Here is a 23,955-nt window from a genome sequence, read left to right on the forward strand (position 1 = left end):
GTGCTTCATGCAGTAGTTCCATTCTAAAACCTTTATTCTTTGGTACTTCTCCATGGTGCTGTCAGGTGGTGACCTGGAAAATGGTAATTAGACCTACCGGTAATTGTATTTTCAGGAATCCATCCTGATAACACTTAGTTCCCTCCCTTTTTTCTTGCAAAGCACTCCATGCTAATGTGATGTAACATTTGTATGACAAATTATTGTTTAAATAAAATTCTCTTCTTGCATCATCCTTTTAAACTCTCGTGGTTTCCTGTCCCACTGTGGATAAGAAGGACGTCCTCCATGGTGCTGGCAGGATGGATTCCTGGAAATACAATTACCGGTAGGTCTAATTACCGTTATCACCTAAGTAGAGGCACACGCGCTACTTAATAGCAACCAATACTCACTGCCCTCCATGCACATAGTTACGGCATGGAGACCTGTGAGTATTCCGGTAGCTGTACTCTACTTGTGAGCAGCACATGACGTCCTTGACATGCGCTGCTTACAAGCATAAGCAACTGCTGGCACCGGAACAAGATGCTGCGAGGGAGCGCAGGAATAAAATATAATAGTTTATTTATTTATGTTTTTTGATGGGGGCCAATCATACCAGGGGTCATGCATACACAGTTAGGGATGGAGCCATACATACAAGGATAGGAATGGAGCCATGCATTCAAGAATAGAGATGGAGCTATGCATTCAAGGGTAGGGATGGAGCCATGCATTCAAGGATAGGGATGGAGCCATGCATTCAAGGGCTGGGATGGAGCCATGCATACAAGGATAGGGATGGGGATCAATCAAATTAGGAGAAGAATAGGGGTGGGGCCATGCATTCAAGAATAGAGATGAAGTTATGAATTCAAGAATAGGGATGGGGCTATGCATTCAAGGATAGAGATGGAGCCATGCATACAAGGATATGGATGGGGCCATGCATACAAGGATAGGGATGGGGCCATGCATACAAGGATAGGGATGGAGCCATGCATACAAGGATAGGGATGGGGCCATGCATACAAGTATAGGCATGGAGCCATGAATACCAGGATGGGGATGAGAAGCCAAGCATACCAGGAAGGGGATGAGAAGCCAAGCATACCACGATGGGGATGAGGAGCCACGCATATCAGGATGGGGATGAAGGGGCAATGCATACCAGGCTTATACTCAAGTTAATAAGTTTTCCTACTTTTTTGTAGTAAAATTAAGTGCCTCAGCTTATACTCGGGTCGGCTTATACTTATATTACATAGTATATATGGTAATTAGTTCTGCAGATTCTTGTCATGTCACTGCATTTCTAATGTTTTGCTCCTAAAAATCTACATTTTTATTATTTTCTTAGTTATTTTTACATCTACCTTTGGCTTTCAGCACTGCCTGAATCCTTCAAGCTTGTCAGTGTATTTGAAAGAACAGAACTTTTACCCTTCGACTCTTTACCCTTGAAGCACTCTCAGTTGGACTCACGTTCTGCTCACACACCCTACATAAAGGCTTGGCCAACAGAAGGACAGGAGAATCCTCCAGTGGGCCCCGGTGTAGGAGTGGGCCAGCACCCACATATAGTACCTGGAACCTGGCATAATACACCTGATTCACTGTGTACAGACAAAGGCTGCATCTTATCAATTTAACAATCAACCCAATTTATTGCTATAGAATTTAGTTAAAGAAGATGAAGTCATATTTGCATGTAGCTGAAGAGTGAGGCCCTGGAGTTGATGTTACTGGTGGGCCCTTGGCCTCCCAGTCCGACACTGCCTACATGCCACACACGCTACCAATACATTCACTTTCCCAGTGCTGACACTTAGTATAACTACTTTGGGCAGAAGACAGAAAAATCTCACATAGAAAAAGTTCCATCACCTACAGTCTTAATCCCTAGGCTCCATTATAGGTACGTTCTGCCTCTCACATCATGGTAATACTCTACTGCTCTGTCTTCTGGGCCTCTTAGCAGATGTCCCCATCTTCTTACTTGTGCATCACAACTTTCTCTTCACCAAATCATTGGTTCAAACTTAACTACAATATTCTGAAAAGACTCTACAAGAAAATGTTCCTGTTCATGACAGCAAACTCATAGGATCAAGCAAAAGTTCAGCATAGACTTCGAAAATCAGGCATTGACTGGAAACAGACATCAGAAGAGTACTTACTTTTCCGTGTCCATAGCTCTGATGGGATGTTCTTAATAAATTCTGTATTTTCAGCAGACGATATTAAGTTTGGCAGAATGGATTCTAAATCTACAAATATAAATAAATAAAAAAAGCTGAATATTAAGCGACTAGTATCCACCACGTGTCTACCCTACTGCCCAAACTCCATGCTCGCAATTAGTCAAATGAGACTGGTATAAACTTCACTATCATAGGCAGGGTTGACAACTTGTTTTTTTATTTGTCCTGGTCAAAGTAACCAAAAACCGCAGACCATCAATATTTTTCATGGACACATTTGAAAATTTTAGCAAATCCTTAAGATCCATGTCTACAGCCCGTAATTCTGAGATGAAACATCAGTTGCATCCATTGTGAACTGTAAAATGTTTATAATTACAGTCAAAAGAATCTTTATAAGTTTATCCTGATAAAAAAAATATTATGGATGCATCTAATTTTTTTTACAGACAGTGCAAAAATGTGCCCTATTTTTACGGACTGTCCAGGAATTTCTGGATGGTTGGTAACACTGATCATGGGTGTGCCACCATTATATGCCTGGATAGGAAAAAAGTACCTAATGGTACAGTAGATGATAACCAAAAGCGAATATCTCAGGAGCAGGATTGTCTGTTCCTTTAAAGGGACTGTCCATGATATACACTTCAAAGGGAGCTTAGGTGCAGTATCCGAGAATGGTCCCTATAGAGTGCACAGGGCTGTGGTGCTCAAGCTCTGTTCAAAGTACTTCCGATGGCCAACAGACCTGAAAACACCTGATAAGTGGGATTGCAAGGTGTCGGACCCCCACATATGTGATTTTGGGGCAGCACGGTAGTTGATTGGTTAGTGCTGTCACTTTGCAGCGCTGGGGTCCTCGGTTAAAATCCCACCAAGGAAAAGACCTGCAATGAGTTTGCACGTTCTTTCCTAGTTTACGTGGGTTCCCTCCAGGTTCTCCGATTTCCCTCCACGCTCCAAAGACATACAGATAGTTAATCTAGATTGTGAACCCCAATGAGGACAGATTATAATCTCTGTAAGGTGCTGCGGAATGTGATAGCGATACAAAAGCAAAGCATAAAAATAATTCTAAGGGTTGGCCAACAATATCTTAGTTCTTGGCATCCCCGATGGTGTGCAGCTATAGGCACATCTCCTGAAAGGTCCAAGAGCCTTCAAGAAAAATAGGGAGACCTCCAAGACCTCCTGAAAGAAATGTCAAATCATCCTGGTGCAGATGAAAGCTTTTTTTGTGCACGATGCTAGGGTGCTCCATCTTTAAAAGGAATGACAACAGATCTTGTAGGGGGCGTGATAATGGCTAAAAAAAATTAACCTCCTGGAAGGGTCTTCATAAAACTTGGCAAGTATGGCTTGGGGGGGGGGCAGAGGTACCATTTCACCTAAACCATATTGCATTCTAAGATGAGTGCAATATTTTATTAGCTCTTCGGAACGAGACATATGGCCATCAGTGCTTATGAATAAGACATGCCTGTGTGCAAGGGTGTGACGTAAACCCTTGAGCATGTAATTACTAGCCGCCATGTCTATATACTTGGCCAAACAATGTACAGTGGGTACAGAAAGTATTCAGACCCCTTTACATTTTTCACACTTTGTGTCATTACAGCCATTTGGTAAATTCAAAAAAGTTCATTTTTTTCTCATTAATGTACAGTCTGCACCTCATCTTGACTGGAAAAACAGAAATGTAGTAATTTTTGCAAATTTATTAAAAAAGAAAAACTGAAATCTCACATGGTCATAAGTATTCAGACCCTTTGCTCTGTATTGAGTAGAAGTACCTTTTGAGCTAGTACAGCCATGAGTCTTCTTGGGAATGATGCAACAAGTTTTCACAGAAGAAATGAGGAATCCAGCTCAACGAGGTAGTGAACAAAACTTCTTTCTTTCTTTGTTCACTTGAAAATATATTCAGTGGAGGATAAAAACATCAGCAATTACAAAGCATAAAAAGCGATATCAAGGGTTAAGGGTGCTTGGTCACCAGAAACGCGTTGATATCGCTTTTTATCCTTTGTAATTGCTGATGTTTTTATCCTCCACTGAATATATTTTCAAGTGAATAAAGAAAGAAGTTTTTTTCACTACCTCGTTGAGCTGGATTCCTCATTTCTTCTTTGACTTTCTACGCCCTGACACAGCGGTTCCGTGCTCCGAGTCTCCAAGGATGTCGATCATGGTGAGCTGGACTTTGCTCGAACAGGTTTTCACACCTGGATTTGGGGATCCTCGGCCATTCTTCCTTGCAGATCCTCTCCAGTTCCGTCAGGTTGGATGGTGAACGTTGGTGGACAGCCATTTTCAGGTCTCACTAGAGATGCTCAATTGGGTTTAGGTCAGGGCACTGGCTGGGCCAGTCAAGAATGGTCACAGAGTTGTTCTGAAGCCACTCCTTTGTTATTTTACCTGTGTGCTTAGGGTCATTGTCTTGTTGGAGGGTAAACCTTCAGCCAAGTCTGAGGTCCAGAGCACTCTGGAAGAGGTTTTCATCCAGGATATATCTGTACTTGGCCACATTCATGTTTCCTTCAATAGCAACCAGTCCTGTCCTGCAGCTGAAAAACACCCCCATAGCATGATGCTGCCACCATCATGTTTCACTGTTGGGATTGTATTGGGCAGGTGATGAGCAGTGCCTGGTTTTCTCCACACATACCACTTAGAATTATCACCAAAATGGTCTGTCTTTGTCACATCAGACCAGAGAATCTTATTTTTCCTAGTGTGGGGGAGTCTTTCATGTGTTTTTTTAGCAAACTCTATGTGGGCTTTCATCATCTTGTACTGAGGAGAGGCTTCCGTTGGGCCACTCTGCCATAAAGGCTGAACTGGTGGAGGGCTGCAGTGATAGTTGACTTTGTGGAACTTTCTCCCATCTCCCTACTGCATCTCTGGAGCTCAGCCACAGTGATCTTGGGGTTCTTCTTTACCTCTCTCACCAAGGCTCTTCTCCCACGATTGCTCAGTTTGGCTTTACAGCCAGGTCTAGGAAGACTTCTGATGGTCAAAAAACTTCTTCTATTTAAGGACTATGGAGGCCACTGTGCTCTTAGGAACCTTGAGTACTGCTGAAATTCTGTTGTAACCTCGGCCAGATCTGTGCCTTGCCACAATTCTGTCTCTGAGCTCCTTGGCCAGTTCCTTTGACCTCATGATTCTCATATGGTCTGACATGCACTGTGAGCTGTGAGGTCTTATATAGACCGGTGTGCGCCTTCCCAAATCAAGTCCAATCAGTTTAATTAAACGCAGCTGGACTCCAATGAAGTAGTAGAACCAACTCAAGGAGGATCACAAGGAAATGGACAGCAGGTGACTTAAATATGAGTGTCTGAGCAAAGGGACTGAATACTTATGACCATGTGATATTTCAGTTTTTCTTTTTTGTAATGAAACAAAAAGTGAAAAATTTAAAGGGGTCTGAATACTTTTCGTACTCACTGTATTCCATACCTCGTTTTTCTATAATGGGAATCAATGGAAGATATAAGCAACAGGTTTGGTGCAAATATTAATGCATAGCGAAAGGTAGAGTAGTGATGAGCGAACGTGGTGGGGTAAGGTGTTATCTGGACATGCTCAGATGTTAACCGCGTGTTACAGAACCCCCAGCACCAAGAATATGTTATGCAGTATACAGTTAGGTCCATATATTCTTGGACAGAGACAACATTTTTCTAATTTTGGTTATAGACATTGCCACAATGAATTTTAAACAAAACAATTCAGATGCAGTTGAAGTTCAGACTTTCAGCTTTCATTTGAGGGCATCCACATTAAAATTGGATGAAGGCTTTAGGAATTTCAGCTCTTTAACACGTACCACCCTGTTTTTAAATGGACCAAAAGTAATTGGACAGATTCAATCATTTTAAATAAAATGTTAATTTCTAGTACTTGGTTGAAAACCCTTTTTGGCAATGACTGCCTGAAGTCTTGAACTCATGGACATCACCAGACGCTGTGTTTCCTCCTTTTTGATGCTCTGCCAGGCCTTCACTGTGCTGGTTTTCAGTTGCTGTTTGTTTGTGGGCCTTTCTGTCTGAAGTTTAGTCTTTAACAAGTGAAATGCTGCTCAATTGGGTTGAGATCAGGTGACTGACTTGGCCATTCAAGAATATTCCACTATTTTGCTTTAATAAACTCCTGGGTTACTTTGGCTTTATGTTTTGGGTCATTGGTTGCCGTTTCATACTACAGATGGACAATCAGTTTGGCTGCATTTGGCTGGATCTGAGCACTCAGTATGGCTCTGAATACCTCAGAATTCATTTGGCTGCTTCTGTCCTGTGTCACATCATCAATAAACACTAGTGACCCACTGCCACTGGCAACCATGCATGCCCAAGCCATCACACTGCCTCCGCCGTGTTTTACAGATGATGTGGTATGCTTTGGATCACAAGCTGTTCCACGACTTCGCCATACTTTTCTCTTTCCATCATTCTGGTAGAGGTTGAGCTTTGTTTCATCTGTCCAAACAATGTTCTTCCAGAACTGTGCTGGCTTTTTTAGATGTCTTTTAGCAAAGTCCAGTCTGTCCATTTGATTCTTGATGCTTATGAGTGGCTGCACCGTGCAGTGAACCTTCTGTATTTACTTTCATGCAGTCTTCTCTTTATGGTAGATTTGGATATTGATACGCCGACCTCCTGGAGAGTGTTGTTCACTTGGTTGGCTGTTGTGAAGGGGTTTCTCTTAAACATGGAGATTATTCTGCGATCATCCACCACTGTTGTCTTCTGTGGGTGCCCAGGTCTATTTGCATTGATGAGTTCACCAGTGCTTTCTTTCTTTCTCAGGAAGTACCAAACTGTAGATTTTGCCACTCCTAATATTATAGCAATTTCTTGGATGGGTTTTTTCTGTTTTCTCAGCTTAGGGATGGCTTGTTTCTACCCGCATAGAGAGCTCCTTTGACCGCATGTTCAGTTCACAGCAAAACCTTCCAAATACAAGCACCACACCTCAAATCAACTCCAGGCCTTTTATCTGCTTAATTGAGAATGACATAACGAAGGGATTGCCCACACCTGTCCATGAAATAGCATTGGAGTCAATTGTCCAATTACTTTTGGTCCTTTTAAAAACAGGGTGGCACATGTTAAGGAGCTGAAACTCCTAAACCCTTCATCCAATTTTAATGTGGATACCGTCAAATGAAAGCTGAAAGTCTGAACTTCAACTGCATCTGAGTTGTTTTGTTTAAAATTCATTGTGGTAATGTCTATAACCAAAATTAGAAAAATGTTGTCTCTGTCCAAATATATATGGACCTAACTGTATATTATGTATAATAGGTTCCATGTGAAATGCATCAGTCCACAGGCTGCGCCCCTGGGCAGAGAGGACAAGATATCCCCCTTCTGTCCTCCCCCACCTTTGTAATTCCCACAGTAAATAGCAGCAGGCTCCGGCCCCCTGCGGCTATTGTAATGTATGGCTGGCCTGCTTTTTCTATTGGCCTGCCCTGTGTATCTGTGTTATATATTCTGTGTGCTGTAAATAAAGTGAGTTCTTTTAGACTGGAAATACGTGGGGTAGCAGTCATCTTTTATATGCTCTCACGTAACCAAGGAATTCCAGTCAGCGTCCTTCATTCAGAATCCAGCAAAAGCAGAGTGGACCTCCTGAAACACGGGGTGGTACTGAAAGAGGTACCTCAGCTTGGTAGACCCCATTACACTGGTGGCAAACAGCGGGATCTGATACCCCTTCTACAGGAGGAAAGGAATGAATGGAAGACAACTACCAGAAGTTAAAGAGGACTACATTAAAAGATCTGGTGGAAGCCCGAGGGTTAATCGCCAGCAACAAAACAAAAGCGGATTTGATAGCAGCCATCATGGAACACGACAGTGCAGTGCCCCCCAATTTGAACGTGGAGGAGACTGAATTCCAGAGGGAGGTAAAGAACAGACTGGCGTTCTATGGCCCAAACCCTGCAGTAGAGATCATACGAGAGGTGATGGCTTATGTGCGTACTGATCTGAAGGAAAAGATGGCCGAGCGGACCAGGATAGAGCTGGCCAAGATGGAGATGGCAGAGCGGAGAGAGGAGAGTCAGCGAGCAGGGGGAGCTCTGGCTTCCGCCCAGGTACCTTCAACAGTAAGCCACAAAAAGATCCAGTATAATGCCTTCCAACAGTTGGGGGAGGCAGAGGAAGACATTGATTGCTTTCTGCAGGACTTTGAGCGGCAGTGTGCCCTTCATCAAGTGAAGCCGGAGGAACGGGTTCAGATTCTGGCCAGCAAGCTGACAGGCCGGGCAGCGGACGCCTATCGCACGGTACCTGATGAGGACTGTATGGACTATGAGCGGATCAAAGAAGTGATCTTGGCCCGGTATGCGCTGACACCAGAGGCATACCGCCAAAAGTTCCGCGGACTTATAAAACGAGTAACCGATACCCACGCTGAATGGGCCTGTAAATTTCGGCGGTCACTGCTACAGTGGGTACAAGGGAGCCAAGCAACCACTAAGGAGGACGTCCTCCAGCTCTTCTTGTTAGAACGATTCTTTAATGGACTAAACCCCGAGACACAGGAATGGCTTCAGGACAGGCGGCCAATGACTCTTGAGGAAGCCGCTCGTCTGGGCGATGAACATCATGACGCCAGGAGGCCTCAGTTGTCCGGATCAAAGATGGTCACTAGGGGTCCGCCCATGGACCTGGAGGCCAAACCACCGAAGATTGTAGGGGGACCAGCTAGAAACCCGGCCTACCACAGTTCCCCTGGGGCGCGATGCCACACCTGCCGTCAGCTGGGCCACCTGCAAAGACAATGTCCCAACCGGACTCAGCATACCCAGTGGCCAAAGGTGGGAACAGCTACCTTACGCCGGGCCGCTGTACACTGCTACCAAGGCGAAGCTGACCCGGCATTGGGGGCTACAACTAACCAAGGGGTGGAAGACATGGAGGAAGTGCTGCATGAAGTAGACCCCGTGCAGGCAGCCCGGGCAGATAATCGACAACAGCATCGACAGGTCGTGTGGGTTAATGGGAAACGCATGCAGGGACTAAGAGATTCCGGAGCAACTTTGACCCTTGTGAAGCCTCATCTCGTCTGGGACCAAGAGAAGATGGACCGGACAGTGGCAGTCCGTGTAGCAGGGGGAGCCATACATCGACTGCCCACTGCCAGGATTCACCTGAACTGGGGAGTTGGGGATGGCCTTGTTGAGGTCGGCTTGATGGAGGATTTGCCTGCAGACGTTTTGCTGGGAAATGATTTGGGGCCCATGTTGTCTGCCTTCTCGGTTGCCCCTCTGGCTGAGACATATCCTGTGACCATCTGGAGACAAGCTCGAGCTGCGGAGGCAGAATCACACTCAGAGGAGGCCCAGGTAAGACATCCCAGCCCTACACGTATTCCCATAGCCAGACACATTTCTTGGGCCACCCCAGATGAATTTAAGAGGGAGTTACTTGAGGATCCTTCATTGGAGGGATATCGTGGGAAGGCACAGGAGGGGAGAGGGGTACTGGAAGGGGAACAGTTTATATGGAAGCAGGGACTCCTCTACCGGATCACAGAGCAGCACCACACAGGGACGAGCCCCACTATAAAACGACAGCTGGTAGTTCCCAAGAAGTATAGGCAGGAGTTACTGCGAATCTCTCATGACATACGCTTGGCCGGGCACTTCGGCGTCAGTTGCACCAGGCATCGTCTGGCACAAAACTTCTTTTGGCCGGGGGTAACCTATGATGTTCGTCAATACTGCCAGACCTGTGACAGTTGCCAGCGCATTGGCAAGAGGGGAGATCGATGCAAGGCCAAATTACGCCCCCTCCCCATTGTGGAGGAACCATTTAGCCAAGTAGCGGTCGATCTGATAGGGCCGTTAGCCAAACCCAGTCCATCAGGGAAAAGGTATATATTGACAGTGGTAGATTATGCCACACGGTATCCAGAGGCGGTTGCGTTACCTAACATACTGGCAGAGACAGTGGCGGCTGCCCTGCTCCAGGTTTTCTCTTGGGTTGGATTTCCCCGGGAGATTATCTCAGACCAGGGTACCCAGTTTACAGCAGAGGTGACCAACCAACTGTGGAAGCTGTGTGGCGTAAAGTCCATTAGAAGTGCCCCATACCACCCGCAAACCAATGGGTTGTGTGAACGCTTTAACGGGACGTTAAAACAACTCATTGGGACTTTTACCAGGACCTACAGGGACTGGGAGAAATTCTTGCCTCACCTCCTGTTTGCCTATCGAGAGGTGCCCCAAGAATCCAAGGGGTTCTCCCCATTCGAACTGGTATACAGGAGACGGGTAAGGGGACCCCTAGACTTAGTGCTAGAACACTGGGAAGGGGCTGGGCATCATAGAAGGGGTACCTATTGTACCCTATGTGCTGGAATTCCGGGACAACCTACAGGAGCTGACCCAGGCTGTACGTGGGAACATGCAGGTGGCCCAGTGGCGCCAGCGCGTATGGTACGATCGGAGGGCCAGAGAGCGCACCTTGGAAATAGGGCAGAAGGTCCTGGTGTTAGAGCCCACTAGGCAGAACAAGTTCCAAGCTGCATGGCAGGGGCCCTACCAGGTAGTGGGGAAAATAGCCGACACCACCTATAATGTCGCTGATTGTGACGACCCCAGGGTTATCCGCATGTTCCACGTGAATATGCTGAAGCCCTATCGGGAGCGCCCTGAAGAGGTAGTGGCCATCTGTGCACCTGAAGCAGAGGATTTAGCCGGGCTTCCCTTGCCTGATGTCTTAGGGGAGAGGACTCAGTCTAAAACATTGGACCAGGTACACTGGGGTGAAGACTTAGGTCCCCGGGAGAGACAGCAGGCGGAGGAGTTGTTGAGGCAGCGACAGAGGATGTTTTCAGGGAAACCCGGGTACACTCACCTGGCACAACACAAGGTTGAGACCCAGGATCAGACCCCCCTGCGACAACCCCCCTTCCACGTCCCTGAGTCTGTACGAGAAGGGATGTGACAAGAGATACAAGAGATGTTGCGTTTAGGGGTCATTGAAGAGTCATATAGTCCCTGGGCATCCCCCGTAGTGTTAGTGCCCAAGAAGGATGGGAGTACACGGTTTTGTGTAGACTATCGTAAGCTCAATGAGAAAACAGTGACGGATGCGTATCCCATGCCGCGTGTGGATGACTTGTTAGACCGGCTGGCAGGGGCAAAGTATTTGACCACCATAAATCTATGCAAAGGCTTCTGGCAGATTCCCCTTAGTCCTGATGCTATTCCCAAGTCAGCATTTGTCACCCCGTTTGGCTTATTCCAGTTTCGAGTTATGCCATTCGGGATGAAGACTGCCCCGGCGACTTTCCAGAAGCTGGCTGACCGGCTTCTGGATGGTCTCCAGGACTATGCGTGTGGTACACGGGGTGGTACTGAAAGAGGTACCCCAGCTTGGTAGACCCCTTTACACCGAGGATCTTCAGCGTGCTCGAAAAATATGTTTGAGTCTTCGCGGCTGTTCGACAGCCGCAACACATGCAAGGATTGGTTAGCAAACAAGAATTCCCTGAATGTGTTGCGCCTCTCGAACAGCCACGAGACAAGCAGCCGCGTGGACACAAACCTATTTTTTGAGCACGCCGAAGACACTAGGATAGCATCCGAGCATGCTCAGATAACACCTTATCCTAGAATATTCGCTCATCACTAGTAAAGAGTTAAAAAGAAATCCAAATTGATCAAGGACTTCACTCGCTGTTTTTCGCTGCGTTGATGCAATTAAATGATTGACAAATAGAAGTCGATTCGAGGATACAAAGAAGACAAAACTTATTGAGATGCATGAGCAATTAGAGGCAGGGAATAGGCGAGGTCGGCTGTATTTATCAGAGCAAAATTTAATTATAAGGATTTATGAGATTGAAACATTTCATGTTTATTTTCCTTCGCCCTCCTTGATATAATCATTTTCATTATTTATGCATAATACATATTACTTACCCAGCGTGGAGGAATTATTCTGGGGGAATGTAAGATTTACGACGGGAGGCTTCTGTGTCAAATCCCACAAGTCAGATAAATTTCTTCCTAATAAAAATAAATAAATAAATGTGATAAATAATCTAAAAAAAAAAAAAAAAATAAAAAAAATTCCTGGTTCTCATTTCTTGTTTCTCTAATGACATTTCATTTACCTGTTCTGCCTGTCATCACACAGAAATATATGCAGTCTGATTCATTGCTCTGGCTTACTGAAAGAAAAAGACATTCCTTAGTAATCAGGAGAAACGACCTTGTTGCTACTTTCGCGGAGGTCATATTTCCAGATTCAATCGCATTTCCTTAAAAAAATGTGAAATAAGTTGCACGGAGGGAAAAGTTTTACTGCAAAATACATAACTACGATCAAGCTAATTTAAAGGGCTACGTGCAGCGTGTTATAAAGTAGATTGATATTCATCATAGATAATCTGATAAGAGCTCAGAACAAGATATAAAAGAGCGACAAACTCTCCCTTCAGACTGTCATAATCCGCTCACTACATAGATTCTAGATTCTACACTCACGGTGAAACGCTAAAGTGCGGCAGCGCAGGTGCCATCAGGTGGTGAGAGAGGTCAGACAAGCCGGGTCAGGAATAGACAGGAAACACAGTACCAGGGGAGATAGCAGTACACGTGGTTAGACACAAGCCATAGAAGTCAGAGACAGACAGGAGCGGAAATGCTAGAGACGTAAGACAGAGAAACCAGTCAGAGGACAAGCCGGGTCAGATACCAAGGTCAAAACATGGGAAGCACACAGCAAGAAGAGCGGGGAAGCAGGAATGGGAAGGCAGGGGTACTGGGTAAATGGGCAGAGGACAAGGGTGTAACGGAGTCAGACGCTCGAGCCGGGGCAAGAACTATAGCTGATGCTGCCTGCAGGCAGCCACAGAATAAAATAGATCCCAAAACGAGGCAAAGAAGGTTAACCCCCGCATGACCAGACTGGGGAGATAACAGCGAGAAACAAACCCCGGCCTGGATCATGACAATTAGGCTATGCAACCCAGCAGCTATAGTCGGCAAAATGTGTCTTTTTTCCTGACCTCCTCTCATTCCAAAAAGTTGAATGTGTAGAAAAACAAAGAGTCTGTAAAAGATAAAATTTGTATGAAACCCAATTGCAAAAATTATTTTTACCACCAAATACATGCAATGAAGAGATTAAAAAAAAGTCACCAAAGCCCTTAAGTTATTTCTTTGGGGCAATGAGAATCCTTTGCTTACAAAGATCCATTTTTTGTACCAGCAAGGAATGGACAATGATGTGTAAAAAAAATAATTGCTGAATATCTGACGGAACCCGGATGTAAAATGGCTCAAAATGTGCAATTTAGAAACTAGATCGAATTCACATCGACAGATGCCTAAGGAAGAAGAGAGATACAATTTTGTAACAGTGGCGACGCTTTTAATAATTTGGTAAACGCCGTGTTCCGAATTCCGTCACCTTACGAGCCCCCGGGGATTTTATATTGTGGCATTCTATAAGGACGAGACTCACCTGATACAATGGACGTGGATTTGAAGAGTTCCTTAAGAGAACTGGAGGAATTTCCAATGATATCTAATAGCAGTAGAGTGTAATCTGGAAATAAAGGCAAACAAAACTGTCTGGAGTTGGAGTAAGAAAAGCCGAAACGATAAAGAACAGTTTTCATCCTTATTGTGATTTTGGATGTATTTGAAATATAAAAAAGTCAAATACATAATAATGCAATATAATAATTTATAATAATATAAAACATTGTATATTCTCAGTTTTCATATTCCATGACCAGAATAAAGACTTTCTAAGCGATTACCAAAACTCTTAATAAATGTTACAATTACATTTCATTTACTTACTACAGGGTATTTGCTCATTTGTTCTTCTCTATGCCAGGTTTTGCCTGTTAATGACCACAGTGTTAATGTGCACCTACACATAGCACTTATACCAGTATGTGTTCCGGCTCATTTTTTTGGTTTTGCTTTAGTTTCTTGCACTTTGAACAGACAGGGGCTCCCCTTTTGTGTATGTTGTTTATATAGCTTTCCACAGGCAGGTTTCTGATCAGTCAGATCTCGGCCTTGTTCTGTCCCATTATTTTGATGTCAGCGGACACATAGTGAGGTGAACCACAAGTGTTAGCGTCCGTCCCGATTGGGTGCACCTTGTCGCGGAGAGATGGCTTTTACGCTTGTTTGATCAAAATAGTGCTAACTAACTCCGCCATTTTATGTACATGTATTATTACTATTTACTCACTTACAGCAGGGTATTTCATCATTTGTTTTTTTCTTAGGTTTAGTCTTTTACCCAAAAAGTCTATAGGGTCAGCCTCTTAAGTTTAGTCCTAAAAATCTTCTGCAGACTGACACGACTTCAGCGTGGAAGTCAAAGACAAGTCGGGGTTAAATGCTGCTGTTCTCCTGAATCCAGCAATGTTTTTCTTTTGTTCTTGCTCCTCTCCATTCCTGAGATATGGCCTCCTCTTTCCGAAATACAAATATGGTATTTTTAGCCAAGTGGGTGTGGTCCTTAAGAAGGCACCCATAGAAAAGAGTTGATGAACATGCCTACTTGGTTAAAAGACTAGACATAAATCTAGGTCATATTTCAGGAACGGAGAGGAGTAGGAACAAAAGAAAAACATAGCCGGATTCAGGAGAACAGCGGCATTTACACCAAGTAAAAAATGAAATACACATATTTATGGCAAATGATAGCTCCTCTTTAAGATCGGTTGAACACCATGGCCATGAATCTTCAAGACCGGCCAGCTGCTTGCCCATCTGGATGAGGGGGCATGGTAGAGACATATACTCCTGATCCATGAAGACATGGACACCTCTACATGAATCCGCAGGTGTAAAACCGCAGGTTAAATCCGCACAAAAAACGCAGGAAATCCGCCGTAAATCCGCAGGTAATTCACAGGTAAAACGCAGTGCGTTTTACCTGCGGATTTTTCAAAAAAGGTGCGGAAAAATCCGCACACAAATCCGCAACGTGTGCACATACCCTTGACGTGCAAATTTTCCAACGCAAACTGTCACAAAAACTTACCAAAACAGCTTTAAGACGTAATTAGAAGCTCACCCGCCAAGTCGTTCGTCCTATTGTTCAGACAGTAACAATATCTCATGGGGAATTTGTGATAGTCCACATATTTCAAATTGGAAACTGAAAAGAAATGAAGATTTAAGGTTTATTATTTCCTGATTAACGTCTAAGCAGGATTTTGATTTGAAATCGAATGATTCGGTGAAACATACTATTGTAAATAAGGATTGAAACCTTATGGAAGGCAAACGAGCTGTGCGAGGTCACACTCAGGAAGGAGAAGAACTTTTTGGTGCCTGCAAAAAGAAATATTGGTTAGAAGGGTAATTTTTGAAAACCTAGAATGAAACTACAGTAGGTAAACCAGGGGAACTGACTGATTGTGTATTACGTGTTTGGTCAACACATTCTTTCAGCAAATTTTGAGAAAAAGAGGATGGGGCACGGTTGATTTTCAACATGTTTGATGATTTTATTCTCAGGGAAGATTACCCACTGACAGATCGATCTTACAGCTCTAATACTATCACCTGAAGATCCCACCAGTAGAGTCCATTAGCTTGGACCTGCATTGATTTCCAAAGCTTTAAAGACCAAAACTCCATTAAGTTCCTCAAAAATTTCCTCCAACGTCATTTCTATGGACCATTGAAGGATGGACCTCCAATGTTGTCTTAGAAATTTCCATTAGCTATAACATCTCATCTTTGCAAAATGGGTCTTCGTCATGAGTTTAAACTGAGGTTTAAAGAGATCTTGCCCAAAAAAGGTCTGCGGGTGGGAAGATTACCCACTGACAGATCGATCTTACAGCTCTAATACTATCACCTGAAGATCCCACCAGTAGAGTCCATTAGCTTGGACCTGCATTGATTTCCAAAGCTTTAAGGACCAAAACCCAATCAAGTTACTCAAAAATTTCCTTCAATGCCATTTCTACGGACCATTGAAGAATAGACCTCCAATGATGTCTTAGAAATTTCCATTAGCTATAATATCTCATCTGTGCAAGATGGGTCTTCGTCATGAGTTTAAACTGAGGTTTAAAGAGATCTTGCCAAAAAAAGGTCTGCGGGTGCTTAAGAGGTACCAACAATGTAGACCTGGGTCCACTAGAAAGGAGGTGTGAAGAAAATAGCCCAACCCTAGACCACCAGAACTGTTCCATTGCCCTAAACTAGTGTTTCTCAATTTTAATAAGCCCAATTCCGAATACTCCAATAAGTTATGTCAAAGTAACTTATTACCATAGGTTACGATTCATGGGCAAACAACAGGTTTTGTTATTTAACAGGTACCAAAGATAGGCATGACATGTCACCTATCCAAATAGGAATATTATAGGTAGCACTGACGATTTTTTGGCTCTCTACAATTTTGCACAATGGTGGCTGGCTGGATTGTTTAGTGACATGGTCACATTTTCTGAGCCGAAGAAGATGTTTTATACCAAGTGGAGGAAAGGATCCAGAAGATAAATAAGCAACATTAGTAAATGCTGAGCAAGAAAGCCCCTAGCCCGGAAAATGTTGCAGGACCAGTTTGTTGCTGGACTGCAGAGAGAAACACTATGTGGGGTCAAGCATTGATGAAAGTTTGAAGGAGATCCTCAAGGAGGCTATTGACTTTATAGATCTGGAAAGACTATACAATCTACTTAGAGCAACACAGACAGACCAGAAAACCACATCTGGATGAACTTAGGTCAATGTGTGTCGGAAACCCTAAAGAGAATGTAGGAGGGGTTAGAGAACCTGCAAATCCGGCAGCCATAATTATTAGATGGACATTATTGGAACTGACCTGAGTCTGGTCACCCAGCTAAAAAATATCCCATGAAGGTGGGGAGGTGGAAATGTCTCGTCAATACATTAGGCCATTGAAAGTCAGGCCTAAGAGGGGACAACTAAAGAGGGCTGTGCACATACAGTGCCAAAATTGAAGATATCCAGCATCCAGAGCCAGGGTGTGTAAAAAGAAGGCATGCCACTAAGTAACAGGGGTGATATCTGAAGTGATGAATGCAGAACATAAAGAGTTAACACACTGAGCTGCTGTGTGAGATGCTGAGTGACTGGGAGTGACTTAGCATCAGCTGCCCAAGTGCTATCTTTTTACAGTGTGTTCTGTGAGCTAGGAAGAGAAAGCAGGCAGAAACATGTCAGATAGTAAGCTATCAAGTAAAGGGATGATTAACACTTGTTGTGTCACTCTAGGAAGCTCTATCCGGCACTGCGGTGGTTGTAGATTGGCCCAGGAGGAAGATATTAGCCTGTCTGATTCAGAGAGCCACCATTACAGAGGGAAGGCAAGTATTTCCGCCACAAATAAGAGCAAAGAAGCGTATTCCACTGAGTAAAAAGTGTATGCGCCGACAATCAAAATTAGTAGGTAGTTGTCATAAAATTTTATATTGGATATAACAAGTTATGTACATATTGTAAGACAAGAGCTACTGCAGGTTACTATTGGCAAGAGTGAAAATCATAAAAAAGCCATGACCAGCAACATAATTGTATGCTACTCTGCATTGTAAAGGAGGCACTGAGATTTTGTTAGTATGAAGGAAGTGCTGCTGAAGTGTTTGCTAGCAAATTGATGCAAGAACAAGCAAAGTGTTGACAGTGCTAGCCTGTTACTATGAGCCAACTTTCTACCGCTCTTCAAATGTGTGTTCTAGTGAGTTAAATTCACTTGAAGTGTTTTTCACTATTTCTGACTGGGGAAACTACTTAGTCCACTGGGGGTCAGTGAGTTCACACTATTTAAATGAGCTTCCACACACAGTCCATGGGACCCCTTACAAACATTCATAATCATGGAAGAAACGCGCGTTGCTCCCAAGCTTCGTCATTTTTTATTTTGTTTATTATGTTGTCAATCAATAACATTTCTTCTGAGTAATTTGACTTTTTCATAACCATTTGACTAATTAAATATATTACTCAGGATTGTGCATTTTACATTTATATTTTTTTCTAGAAGCACATTTTAGTTATTTGTATGTTTCTATGTACAGTTTGATTTTGAAGTTTCATTAAAACTGATAATTTAACTGAAAAACCATTTAATTTTATTTTTTATTATACTTCTGGTAAGAAGTCTGTATGACTACAGCCAGCACAAAGCGTAAGTTCAATCTGATCTAAGAAACTGGTGTTAAACGTGTTTGTTTAATATCTTAGCCAATAACGCACTGAACGGGATCCTGTACTGTATGTATTAATATGGAAGCAAGGGAAAATTACCGTGCACACCTATATCTGAGCAATGAAAATAATTTCACCGCTTACCTTTAAGGGCCATGCTGAGCATTCCATTCACTAAATCAGTAAAATTAAACTGTGAAAGATCAACAGAGGCAGCAGGGATTTCTGGGGAACATAAAGTAATGAATAATGTAAAGCAATTGTCCAGCTTTAAACACCATTCTATAGGTTAGCTATGAAGACGTTATATGTATAAATTGTATTATATACATTACCTTTAACCGATCCTGATTTATTTTAAGAGCTGCACTCACTATTCTGCTGATGCAGTCACTGTGTACATACATTATATTACTGAGCCTGAGTTACATCCTGTATTATACCCCAGAGCTGCACTCACTATTCTGCTGGTGCAGTCACTGTGTACATACATTACATTACTGATCCTGAGTTACATCCTGTATTATACCCCAGAGCTGCACTCACTATTCTGCTGGTGCAATCACTGTGTACATACATTACTGATCCTGAGTTACATCCTGTATTATACTCCAGAGCTGCACTCACTATTCTGCTGGTGCGGTCACTGTGTACATACATTACTGATCCTGAGTTACACCCTGTATTATACTCCAGAGCTGCACTCACTATTCTGCTGGTGCAGTCACTGTGTACATACATTACATTACTGATCCTGAGTTACATCCTGTATTATACCCCAGAGCTGCACTCACTATTCTGCTGGTGCAGTCACTGTGTACATACATTACATTACTGATCCTGAGTTACATCCTGTATTATACTCCAGAGCTGCACTCACTATTCTGCTGATGCAGTCACTGTGTACATACATTACATTAATGAGCCTGAGTTACATCCTGTATTATACTCCAGAGCTGCACTCACTATTCTGCTGATGCAGTCACTGTGTACAGACATTACATTACTGATCCTGAGTTACATCCTGTATTATACCCCAGAGCTGCGCTCACTATTCTGCTGGTGCAGTAACTGTGGACATACATTACATTACTGATCCTGAGTTACATCCTGTATTATACCCCAGAGCTGCACTCACTATTCTGCTGGTGCAGTCACTGTGTACATATATTACATTACTGATCCTGAGTTACATCCTGTATTATACCCCAGAGCTGCGCTCACTATTCTGCTGGTGCAGTAACTGTGGACATACATTACATTACTTACAGTAAATAAGTATTTGATCCCTTGCTGATTTTGTAAGTTTGCCCACTGACAAAGACATGAATAGTCTATATTTTTAAGGGTAGGTTAATTCTAACATTTAGAGATAGAATATCAAAAATAAAATCCAGAAAATTGCGTCATATAAATGACATACATTTATTTGCATTTTGCAATGAGAAATAAGTATGTGATCCCCTACGAACCATTAAGAGTTCTGGCTCCTACAGACCAGTTAGACGCTCCTAATCAACTCGTTACCTGCGTTAGAGACAGCTGTCCTACATAGTCACCTTTATAAAAGATTCCTGTCCACAGACTCAATTAATCAGTCAGACTCTAAGGCTGCGTGTCCACGATCAGGATGGCCGGCGGTATCGTCGGAGCGGCAAACCCGCTCTGCGGTAAGCCCTGCCCCCTTTCTGGGACGCGATGATCCCGGATGTGTTCATAGCACACATCCGGGATCATCGCTCCCCACCATAGGGCCCTGTGCTATATCTGGCGGCGACGCAGCGTCGCCGCAAGATATACGGACATGCTGCGATCTGAAAAGACGCGCAGCATGTCCAGAGTCGCAGGGCCGCCGCGTGCGTGTTACCACGCATAGTGGAGACGGGATTTCATTAAATCCCCTCCACTATGCTGTAACATCTGGACGCTGCGTGTTTGACGCTGCGTCCCTATGCAGCGTCAAACACGCAGCGTTTACTGCACATGGACACATTACCCTAAGGCTATGTGCACGCATAGGATGATCCACTGCAGGTTTTTCTCCAGCGGATTTGATAAATCTGCAGGGCAAAAACGCTGCGTTTTTGCTGCAGATTTATCATGGATTTACTGCGGTTTTTCTGCGTTTTTCACTGCGGTTTTCTATAGGGGCAGTTATAAAACTTCTGCGGAAAACGCAGAAAGAAGTGACATGCTGTGGATTGTAAACCGCTGCATTTCTGCACGTTTTTTTCCGCAGCATGTGCACTGCATTTTTGGTTTCCCATAAGTTTACATTGAACTCATGGGAAACTACTGCGGACCCGGAGCTGCGGAAACACTGCGGATCCACAGCAAAATCCGCACCGTGTGCACATACCCTAAACTCTACAACATGGGCAAGACCAAAGAGCTTTATAAGAATGTCAGGGACAAGATCATAGACCTGCACAAAGCTGTAATGGGCCAAAACCATAAGTAAGACACTGGGTGAGAAGGAGACAACTGTTGGTGCAAAAGGAACAAAATGGAAGAAATAGAAAATGACCGTCAATCGACGTCGGTCTGGGGCACCATGCAAAATCTCACCTCGTGGGGTATCCTTAATCATGAGGAAGGCGATTGATCAGCCTAAAACTACAGAGGGAAACTTGTTAATGATCTCAAGACAGCTGGGACCACAGTCATCAAGAAAACCATTGGTAACACATTACTCCATAAAGGTTTAAAATTCTGCAGTGCCCGCAAGGTCCCCCTGCTCAAGAAGGCACATGTGCAGCCCATCTGAAGTTTACCCATGAACATCTGGATGATTCTGTGAGTGATTGGGAGAAGATGCTGTGGTCAGATGAGACAAAAATTGATGTCTTTGGCATTAACTCAACTCACCATGTTTGGAGGAAGAGAAATGCTGTCTATGACCCAAAGAACACCATCCCTACTGTCAAGCATGGAGGTAGAAACATTATGTTTTTGGGGTGTTTCTCTGCTAAGGGCACAGGACTACTTCACTGCATCAATGGGAGAATGGATGGAGCCATGTACCGTAAAATCCTGAGTGACAACTTCCTTCCCTCCGCCAGGACATTAAAGAAGAGTCGTGGCTGGGTCTTCCAGCAAGACAATGACCCAAAACATACAGCCAAGGCAACAAAGGAGCAGCTCAAAAAGAAGCACATTAAGATCTTGGAGTGGCCTAGCCAGTCTCCAGACATTAATCCCATAGAAAACTTATGGAGGGAGTTGAAGCTCCGATTTGCCAAGTGACCGCCTCAAAATCTTAATGATTTACAGTAGAGATGATCTGCAATGAGGAGTGGAGCAAAATTCCTCCTGACATGTGCGCAAACCTCATCATCGACTACAAAAAACGTCTGACTGCTGTGCTTGCCAACAAGGGTTTTACCACCAAGTATTAAGTCTTGTTTGCCAGAGGGAGCAAATACTTATTTCTCACTGCAAAATGCAAATAAATTTATATAATTTATACAATGTGATTTTCTGGATTTTATTTTTGATATTCTATCTCTCAAGGTTAAAATTAACCTACCTTTAAAATTATAAACTGTTCATGTCTTCGTCAGTGGGCAAACATACAAAATCAGCAAAGGATCAAATACGTATTTCCCCCACTGTATCCCTTCGAAGCTTTGGCCTGAGGAGACCAAGAGAAACACTGTGAGATGGGGCTCGTAGGAGGAAGATACTGTGTATTCTCTGAGCTCATGACGTCCCTAACATGCGTCCCCATATTGGCTTTCTTACATTTCAATAAACCTTCATATTGTACGAGGGTCAGAGCATGAAAGAACTGGGGGGCGGCCCTATAAGAAATGTAATATATGTGCACAATGCGCTTGGATGGTGTCATGATCCGTTCCGGAGTTTAGTCCTGTCTGCTTTTTCTCTGGGCGGATTATGTCAAGGGTTAACTTTGATCTGCCTCATTCTGGGCTCAGGTTTGCTATTTAGCTTCCAGGTATCCTGAGGGTGGTGTCAGCTATAGCTCTGTCTTTGGCGTGTGAACCTGACTCTGGAAGCCCTTGGTTTGTCCTACGGAACCCTGACTTGTCCTGTGTCTGTTATCTCCCCGTGCCTGCCCTTTCCTAGTGTCTCTTTGTTTGTATATCTGCTTGACTCCCTGGTTATGATCTCTTGGCTTGGCTCTTTGACTCTGTTTCAGTTTATCCCTATTGTACCGTATTTTGCCCGTCCTGGTTTACTGATCCCTTGCTATGTCCTGACTATGCATTCTGTCTTAATCCATTTGTACTGTTGTGCTCTGACTTGGTTTTTCTGACCTCGCTCTCGCCACTAGGTGGCATCTGTTCAGTTGCTCTGTGTGTGCAGTCTGGCTTCACTACCAGTCTCCCCCTGGTGGAGGTTGCGCTGTACTGCACTGCAGCTGCATGACAGATGGGTCTGCTTTTGTGATCTTGTATTCTAGGATTGAGGCAACCCAAATCACTATCAGTGATGGAGAAAGTGGTCGGACGGTTCTCCAATAACCAGATGACCTCCTCATGGTGAAACTGTCCTCAAGTTGTACTCACTTTAGCAGCTTTTCCCCAGGGGTCTCCTGTGCTGGAAAACTTCCAGTATATAAATATTAAATATATGTCGTTATGTTTCTAAAAGGGATCAGCTGGATTAGAGAACCTAGATGCAAACACCTTTTCAAGAAAATCTGAGTGAGTAAAGGTAAGGTTCCCATTCATCATAACCCTGATCTATTATTCATGACACAAAAGGGGTAACCCTAAGCTTGTCTTTCACCCCCTGAACTTGGCACATCTGTGCATTACACCTAACAGCCTGATTTCAATGGGCATGTAATACCTTATTTATCCTGCGGAGGCACTGCAGGGGGAGTAAACATTTCCGCCCACACAGTTTACATCTGATCCGTAAGGGGTTCCAGCAGCAGGACACCCTTTGATCATCTTAACACCAGGAAAACCTTAACACAAAGCAAATAATACAAACATTTTGAAAAACAGAATGATGGAGTATATAAGTAACGGACTATTTGAAACAAGGAACAGTAAAACATCTGGAATAAACATTATAAAGATAAAGATGTCACCTGTTGTGCCCAGGACAGCTAATCGCTTCTCCCTCTGCTTGGCCTCCATTGCACTTGGGCCTATGTAAGAGAAATCATAGAAAAAGCTCAAAAAGACCTAAATGACACCATTGAAAAAATGGCAGAAGACAAAACAAGAAGAGAAGATGATGATCACAAAGATTAAATTAAAGGGGTATTCCCATGTTATGAAGTTTTTGTATATTGCTAATAAATAATATTAGTCACTCACCGGTGTAGTGAAAAAGCAGAAAACACATCACAGATAAGACCATACTCAAAGAAATGTGCTCCGGCCATGGCATATTGGATCATCGGTTACACGTGGATCACTGTGTACAAAGTATTTATCAAAATATTAATTCATTCTGGAAATATAAGGATAGGGGAATAGTTTTTGATTGGTGGGGGGTCCGACCAACTAAACCGAGAACCCAGCTCCGAGATGCCCTATCAGAATGGAGTGAAAGTTTGGCCCTTTAAACAATAAAATTCTTCCTACCTGAAGCCAT

At 43.6% G+C, this 23,955-nt stretch overlaps 1 protein-coding gene across 1 annotated transcript; it reads right to left on the reverse strand.

The window, feature by feature from the left end:
• Positions 1-230: 230 nt before the first annotated feature.
• Positions 231-23,955, reverse strand: HHLA1 (HHLA1 neighbor of OC90). Its single transcript, XM_069732365.1, has 10 exons — positions 23,946-23,955; positions 23,444-23,503; positions 18,523-18,603; positions 15,442-15,525; positions 15,266-15,349; positions 13,685-13,768; positions 12,330-12,386; positions 12,136-12,222; positions 2,163-2,252; positions 231-310 (listed from the first exon to the last, which is right to left on the reverse strand). The coding sequence occupies exons 1-10, from the start codon at positions 23,953-23,955 to the stop codon at positions 231-233; spliced, it is 717 nt and encodes a 238-aa protein (XP_069588466.1).

The sequence above is a fragment of the Ranitomeya imitator genome, chromosome 6 (assembly GCF_032444005.1).
Source record: "Ranitomeya imitator isolate aRanImi1 chromosome 6, aRanImi1.pri, whole genome shotgun sequence".
In the NCBI taxonomy this organism is placed as follows: domain Eukaryota; kingdom Metazoa; phylum Chordata; class Amphibia; order Anura; family Dendrobatidae; genus Ranitomeya; species Ranitomeya imitator.